Source organism: Camelina sativa, chromosome 4 (assembly GCF_030686135.1).
Source record: "Camelina sativa cultivar CO46 ecotype springtype chromosome 4, ASM3068613v1".
In the NCBI taxonomy this organism is placed as follows: Eukaryota; Viridiplantae; Streptophyta; class Magnoliopsida; order Brassicales; family Brassicaceae; genus Camelina; species Camelina sativa.
In genome coordinates, this window is record NC_141883.1 from 2729666 (window position 1) to 2738313 (window position 8648).

Here is an 8648-nt window from a genome sequence, read left to right on the forward strand (position 1 = left end):
ATATATAAAAACGGGTCGGATCGTTTCAGCAACTAATAAATCTTCTTATGTTGAGTTTTGTCTCTCACCAATGCATTAGAAATTTGTATTTGTATTATAATCTTTCTAACTTTAATCATCTTAAATTTATAATTAACTCATTTAACCCACTAATTATACTATCAAATTGTTTTTCATATTTCTTGGGACCTTTAACCTCCAATATTTTTTTACATTGAAAAATAACTAAATGCATTAAAAACACCATTAACTCAAATTAGTTTTGTGACGTACACTCAATTTTGCATGACCTACACATTTGTTATCAATAAATTTCCTATAAATAGAAAACACCTCACTAAGCACCATTAAATATCAAATTCCCCATAACAATTAGAATTCTATGTAACTCCCCGACCGCCAACCTCTTAGTAGGCCCCATATCCAATCCCAGTCGATGGGCCCACCTTCCTTAATGGGCCTCACGTCCTCTCACTAGGCCCATGAGTCCATCTCTATCTGACGGCCCGTTTGCTACGCCTGTGAGGTTTTAAAGACTTGTTACCGTCCCTACAAATCACCACATGATCTTTCCCTGTGTTTTGTTCTCACTCGCACAGTTACGACAGTCACTTCCGGAAAGTCACCTATCCTGAGACCACTTGACTCCACACGCGTGTGGGTTCGGCTCTGATACCACTTGTAACGCCCCAAACGCCAAACTCTTAGTAGGCCCCATGTCCAATCCCAATCCATGGGCCCACCTTCCTTAATGGGCTTCACGTCCTCTCACTAGGCCAATGAGTCCATCTCTATCTGACGGCCGGTTTGCTACGCCCGAGAGGTTTTAAAGATTTGTTACCGTCACGACAAATCACCACATGATCTTTCCGTGTGTTTTGTCCTCACTCGCACAGTTCCGACAGTCACTTCCCGGAAGATCACCCATCCTGAGACTACTCCAGCTCAAGCAAGCTTAACTGTGGAGTTCTCTCAGGACCCTTGACCGAAAAGATAAGTGCACTTTGGTGACATAGGTGGCCATATCAATTCTTTTAAACCTCTCCACATGTCCCTGAAACCGGGGTGTCACAATTCACCCCCACTAACAGATCGCAACGTCCTCATTGCACACCAAGACCGTCACCTTCAAATATTATGTTTCAAATATTTTATTTATATCATCATTTTTCTATATAACATCATTTTTCTAGATAACTAATTGTGTTTCAAATATTTTATTTATATCACTTTTGAAGATATGGAAGCAAATGTTGGTATTAGTTTGTAGATATTCATATTATTATGTTTATAAAAGGTTCAAGTAATTCAAATAGGGCATAGCGGTAAATTTTGATTTCTATTTTAGTTTTATCATATTTTATAAGAAACGAATAAAATTTTGAGTTCTTATCTTTAGTTATCTTTATAACCTACTATTTTTATTTTTATATATTTTATTATATTTTTAAGCTTTTAAAAGCTCCCAAATTATTCCCAAAATTTTGACATGTGCCATTCTTTTTCAGTTTTAATGAATAATATTAATTAATATTATTTTAAATTTTAATTAATGACATAATTGTTTACTTCTGTTTTAACTATCGATAGAACATAGAAATATTGCTGCATAATTTTCTCTACATTGAAATAATATTTCTTCTTCTACATATGCATTTTTTGATGAAGATTAAGAGGAAGCCGAGAATGAAAATGAACTTATTGATTTTTTTGGATGATGATGGTAAAAAATTTGAATTACTTTTCCTGTCCAAGCACCTATTTTTAAAGAATGGTGCATGAAAGAGAAATAAAAAATTGCAACCAAAAGAAGGTGAATCTTCATTTAAAAAAAAAACTGAGAGTAAAAGAATAGCCACAACATTTGTATAAGAAAAAATCTCTTTTCATGTTTTTAAGTTGTAACTGTACAAGTTAGTTGTTTGTTACATGTGTGTAGAGATAAAAATTATAGAAATCAGTTATAATACCATGCAAAAATATATACTATCAGAAACAAATGAATGTAACTAAAGAAACGAAAAATGAAATCATAAAACACTAATAAATATGACAAAACAATTTTTATAGCACAAAATAAAGATAATAAGAAATCAAACTAATAGGTAACTTCTATTAACAAAAAAATGATTATAAAAATAATTAATAATACAATAACAAACGCATAGCCCAAATTTTTATTGACAAGACTATATAATTGGGATTTTTGTCAAAAGTGCCACATTCTCAAAAAAAAACTTTTTAGCAATGCCACATTTTGTTTTCCTTTCTAGAAATGTCATAATTCATCTTTATGGCATTTGTAAAAATTACATAACTAACCCATGAATAATAACAATAAATAACTAAAAAGAAAAGAAGGAAGCAATAAATGCGGTATGACATTAAATGCTTTAACGGTGGACAAGTATAAATTAGAGACATATTTTTCCATCAAAAAACAATGGACAAGTTTAAATTGAAGACATATTTGTCCATTCAAAAAAACAGAGTGTGAGAATAAGTGGACCAAAAATTGACTAGTTCATTAACAAGATTGGAGATGATAATGGATTTGTTCAAATTTTTTTCCACTGAATATTAAAATTGTTTACAAACACTATTCACAAGTAAAATATGAGTAAAATATGAGAAACTAAGCTAAAATTGTTGTCTATTAGAAATTTAAAATGTCCATGAATAAAAGTTGTCTACCGAAAATTAAAATTGTCCATTGATGATGATTAAAGTTGTCCATTGACGATTAAAGTTGTCTATGAAACTAAAATTTGGTCCATTACGAGGAAAAGACAAAAACTCTTCAGAAGGAAAAGACAAAAACTCTTCAGAAGGAAAATATGAGTAAAATATGAGAAACTAAGCTAAAATTGTTGTCCATTAGAAATTTAAATTGTCCATGAATAAAAGTTGTCTACCGAAAATTAAAATTGTCCATTGATGATGATTAAAGTTGTCCATTGACGATTAAAGTTGTCCATGAAATTAAAATTTGGTCTACTACGAGGAAAATACTCCAATTCAGATTTGGTCTACTCTCCATCAACATGATTCTATAGTGTTTTTTCTCAGCGAGATTTTCGACAAGAGGGTGTGAAAGAATTCAGATCTAACCTTAAAACCAAGACAAAAACTCTTCTAAACCACCTTGAAAGCAGCCATAACACACAATAAAACAGATCCAACGAGAACATATCCAACAAACCAGATTGGCGAGTCATAGATCCAGATCGAAAAACTTCAACCTCATAATCAAAGCAGAAGCCATGGATCTGACTATGAACACCATAGATCCCACCAAAACCGACTTAAGAGTTGCCACTCCGAAAAAATCCATCATTGCCAAGAGAAAAACAAAAAAAAATGAGATGAATGAAAGGGAAAAGATGACAAGGCCACCAATCTTCAACCATTGGAGAAGATGATAAACAACGGCTAGGGCAAATTTAGAAGAGATGAGATTTTTGTTTTATTTAGATAATATCTTTTTATTAGAAAAAATGTGATTAAGAAAAATAAAAACTAAAGGAACAAATTTAAAAGGTTAGTTTTGTCTTTTTAATTGACTATTGTGGCATTGTAGAAAAGAACCGATGAATGTGGCATTTTTGACAAACTTTTGTACTGTTCATGGCATTTTCTTTAATTAACTCTATATAATTTATCTATTAATTAGTTCACTATTAAAAAAAAAAAAAAAAATTAACCTTATTAGGGTTAATTTTGTATAGGAAAGAACATATATGTGGATCCATGTGAGGCCAACATTAACTACAAAAAGATGTATTGACTTATTGAATCATGGTTTGAACTCGCGGTACACCGCGGGACACATTTTTCAATTCAGTTATAATATTTTTTTTACATGTTTTACTACAGTATATATATTTTAAAAAATAGTTATATATTGTATTTTATTATTATTATTATTATTATTATGATTTTGTGGTATTTTTGAATTCTAAAGTGTTAATAGTACTATTATTCTTTATTTGTCTTATAATCATATCAACCTTTATATTTTTTATATCAAAGTGAATTGGTAGCTGTTCACAAAAGGAAAAGGTAAATTTGATAGTATATATTGTTCTTTGTTTGTAGCAGTTTTTATTAGTCTACATTATGTACAGGCAAACTGGCGAATTAAAAGGTGAATGAAAGATGATATTTGATACGAATATGTTATTTGAAACGAATATGTTATTATATACCAGAACAGACCCGCTAGGATCCAATGTGAATTAAGAGGTGAATGAAAGATGATATTTACAACTGTATTAAGAGGTGAAAACCTTGAGAATAAAGATATATCTATAATGTGTAGACTGGACTAAAAATCATATAAATAAAGTCTACATGAAAACTTTGGAGAAAAAAATTAAGTGGAAAGTTACAGATGATTCCAGCTTTTGAGACTGACACTAACTACATTGACATTGAGTTTAAAATTCATACTATCGCATGTGCTATATTATAAATAGAAAGAAGATAACAGAGAGACAAACTATCATATTTGAAGTGATGAGTATTTTATGTGGTCTTTGTCATCTCTCTTTATCCCATTTGTCTTTAGGACTCTCTTTACAATCAACAATAACAAATATCTTTCTGGGTTTGCAACCGTAATTTCCATCTCCACCTTCAATGGTGAATACATTGTTCATTCCTTATATTACCTTACCCAACACCACACGTTCTCCTTCCAACCTGCACCACATTTTTTACAATAGTCAAATCTAACTTTTCAAATCAAAAACTAAATCCACAAGAATTTTCCGTATGTTGGCTAGATGACAGTCACAGGACTTTCACAAGAATAAAACTATTGAGTGTTTCTGCATTAAAAACTGGAGTTCCTATATCATATTTCTAGTGTGTTCTTCGTAAGGAAAAAAAGCAATTTATATTGTGCATGAAGTGGGCGCATGAGAATTAAGATGAGAGGAGAGAGCTTACCCTTCACAGTAAAAAATTGCATGCGAGCCATCACTACAACACCTGCACATGCAAGCAAATTTGTTGAACTCCATAAATACATATATGGCTTCGTTTTCCTATGAACTCCGTCAATACGTATATCCTTCTCAAAATGCTTTCAAACCATTTTCCAAACAATTGAATGTAAATTAAGAACCTGTTTCATACTTCGCCACATGAATAAAAAATCACCATTCTGAAACATATAAGTATAATTCACACCATACACACGGATCCTGTAATAAGCACAAAAGAAGAACCACAAAAAAAAAACGTACGCACCCCACGCGCTTCTCTCTAGTCCCCCAAGGCGATAACGCGATCCCTTTCCTTTTCCCTTCACCTTCGCAGATCTCGGCGTCTGCTCCCTCCGGCCACCATGGCCAAAATGAAACCCAAAAAAGCACCTCCTCGCGGTCACCCCACTTGTGTCGCTCAGCACTCACCTAAAGAAACCCTATCCTCACCGCCTGTTATCTCGATTTCAGCTGGTTCTTCGCCCATGCCAAATAGCTCCAGGATGTTACATGAGGTTCCTAAGACCTTGGCTAACCAAATCAAGTCTGATGTAACCCATCTCGCTCCCCCTGAGGCGGCGGCGGCTGAAACTGGAAACCCTAATTCAAAAGCTCCAGCTAATGTTGCCAATTCCCCGGCACAATTACCTGGTAAATCGGTGGAGGGTACTGTTGGGGATCATGTGCCCCCTCTTCCTCCCGTAATGGCGAACCCTATTGTTCCCCAAAAAGCTGACGATAATCCCAAGACTCCGGACATCCCTTGGAGGAACCTGGTTGTTGGATTTTCAGTTAAACTTGAAAATAAGGGAACCCCCCTCACCCTCGACTCCGGTGAGGTATGTGTGACCATTCCCAACTCCGTGATTGAAAATAACAGTCTACGAGGATCCGCCTTCACGGGGTTCTGTACAGGCGATTGTCAATGGGATCTGGAGTCGCCAAAGGAAAGACATCACAGTGTCGAAGATGGAAGGTAACTCCTTCCTATTCAGAGTTACATGCCTCTGGCAAATTGATGGGCAGTCCATGTTTGTAGCCAAATGGTCCCCCGAGGTCCAACCATCGAAACATGAACTCTCTATGGTCCCGGTGTTGCTGGAGTTTGTTGGTGTTCCCCTACAGTTCTTCAACCGTGAAGGTCTGGAACATATTGCAGGGTTGGTTGGCCACCCAGTCTGTCTCCATCCGTACACTGAGAATCTAATCAATGTAGAGGTTGCAAAGGTGTACACAGTCATCGATCCACGGAAACCTCTCCCAGTGGTGGTCAATGCGAGATTTGAATCTGGCTTAATCAAGTGCATCCAAGTCTATAGCCCTTGGTTGCCATCACTTTGTAGCCACTATAAAAAAGTGGGACACACGGTCTCACGCTGCTCCAAAGCCCCAGTTATGTGTACTGCTTGTGGCTCCTCTAAGCATCCCACTACTGAATGCCCTCGAGCCAAAAAAGAAAAAGCTCACGGGAAAAAGCTGATAGCTAGTCAATTGCCTATTATTGGCCCAATCAAGTCCCAATCTTCTACTCCAGTTTGGAAGCCGGTTGATAAACCAGTGGCTCCCAGCCGAACCTTGGCACCTCAAGCAGTGGCAGTCCCCACTCCGCAAATTAGTGGAACAGGATCAGGTCAGACAGGTACACACAACAACAGTATGAGCTCTTCCCTGCCTACCAACTCCTCTCAAACTCATACATTGGGATTCGATGATGGTAAACTTTGCCTTGATCTCATGGACAATCTTTTCTTTCGCTCACCCTCACCATCCGCTGAAGGAGCAGTGGCACACTCAGATACTAGCTCAGATACTAGCTCAGATACTAGCTCAGATAGTCTCTCAGATGAGGATGACAACCCAGAAGCCGAGTCAGATCGATTTCTGAAGGTGGTCTCCAAGAGGATGCAGAGGCAACAACTGCGTAAGGCTCGGGCTGGAGGTCCCTTAAACCTCTTAAACCTCATATCCTTTATGGATATTTTTTGTTGGAATGTAAGAGGGTTTAATGACCCAGTAAAGCGGAGAAGCTTTCAGAAATGGTTGAGGAATAACCAACCAATTTTTGGTGGTCTTATAGAGACTCGTGTTAATCCGGTGAAATCACACGCTATAGTATCTCGTGTTTTTCCTGGATGGCATTTTGCTAATAACTATGAGTTCTCAGACCTTGGCAAAATCTGGATTGTTTGGCATCCTTTGGTTCAGGTTTCCATTGTCAACAAATCCCTGCAGATGATTACTTGCCTCGTAAGGCTTCCTTTTGTCTCTCAACAATTAGTGGGTTCCATGGTCTACGCTTCTGCATCCTGTAACTCTGCTAAGAAAGAATTATGGGCTGAGATCGTTGATCTAGCAGCTGATTCTTCCCTCTCAAGTCTTCCTTGGACGGTCCTTGGGGACTTCAGTCAAATCCTCCTGTCTCATGAACATTATGTGGAGGACGTGACCTAACTCCCCAGTGGTATGCGAGATCTAAACCAGTGTCTTACCAACTCATCGCTTGCTGACCTTTCCTATTGTGGTAATACATTCATGTGGACAAACTAGCATACTAGCGGGCTTGTAGCTAAAAAGTTGGACCGCATCGTTGTTAATGATAATTGGGTTTCGACTTTTCCTTCCTCTCTTGTTGTCTTTGGAGAACCTGCCATATCGGACCACAGTCCATGTTGCTTGTTTCTAGACATCCAGAAGCCCAAAAGGAAGAAACTTTTTAAATTTCTGACTCTGCTCAACCAGCACCCGGAATTCGCCCCTCTTGTTAAATTATGGTGGACTGCTCTCTCTTTCGATGGGACCAAAATGTTTAGAGTATCCAAACGCCTAAAAGAACTCAAATCGGTAATAAGGGAGTTCAGCAAGGAGAACTATTATGGTATCGAGAAGTGGGTTCAAGTGGCGTATAATAATCTTCTTAAATGTCAACAAGAACTCCTCAGCAACCCATCATCTCATACGATCATGGAGGAGAAAGAAGCACACAGTGAATGGTGTCTTCTTGCTAAAGCAGAGGAGTCCTATCTAAGACAAAAATCTCATATTTGTTGGCTTGAGGATGGCGACAAAAATTCAAGATTTTTCCACCGTGCTATTATCACGAGACAAGGTTTCAATGAAATTATCTTCCTTCTGGATAATAACAATCAGGTGGTGGACACTAGTCAGGGTATTCAGACAATGTTGGTGGATTTCTACAAGCGACTCCTTTTTGAGCAAAACCAATCGTTCACTACATCCCTTTATGACCTTGTGGAGTTGGTACCACAACGATGCTCCCAAGCTGCAGTGCGCATCCTCAACACCCCTGTCACACCATTGGAGATCAAAAACGTTGTATTCTCGCTGCCAAAAAATAAAGCCCCTGGCCCTGATGGCTACTATGTAGAGTTATTCACAGCGCACTGGGAAGTTGTTGGCCAATCTGTGGTCGAAGCAATATTGGAGTTCTTTAGCAATGGGAAAAAGCTTAAGCAATGGAATGCCATGATCATTACTCTCATCCCCAAAATCCCAAATGCTCAACGGGTTACAGAGTTCCGCCCTATCGCCTGCTGTAACACCCTCTACAAGATTGTGTCAAAAATTTTGGCCAACAGAACAAAGCAAGTTCTCCCGGATATGATCTCCAATGCTCAATCTGCATTCATTCTGGGATGA

At 37.3% G+C, this 8648-nt stretch overlaps 1 protein-coding gene across 1 annotated transcript; it reads left to right on the forward strand.

Annotated features, from left to right (window-relative positions):
- The first annotated feature begins 5353 nt into the window (after nucleotides 1-5353).
- Nucleotides 5354-8648, forward strand: LOC147945262 (uncharacterized). Its single transcript, XM_087509173.1, has 4 exons — nucleotides 5354-5830; nucleotides 5872-5967; nucleotides 6018-7433; nucleotides 7539-8648. The coding sequence occupies exons 1-4, from the start codon at nucleotides 5354-5356 to the stop codon at nucleotides 8646-8648; spliced, it is 3099 nt and encodes a 1032-aa protein (XP_087365299.1).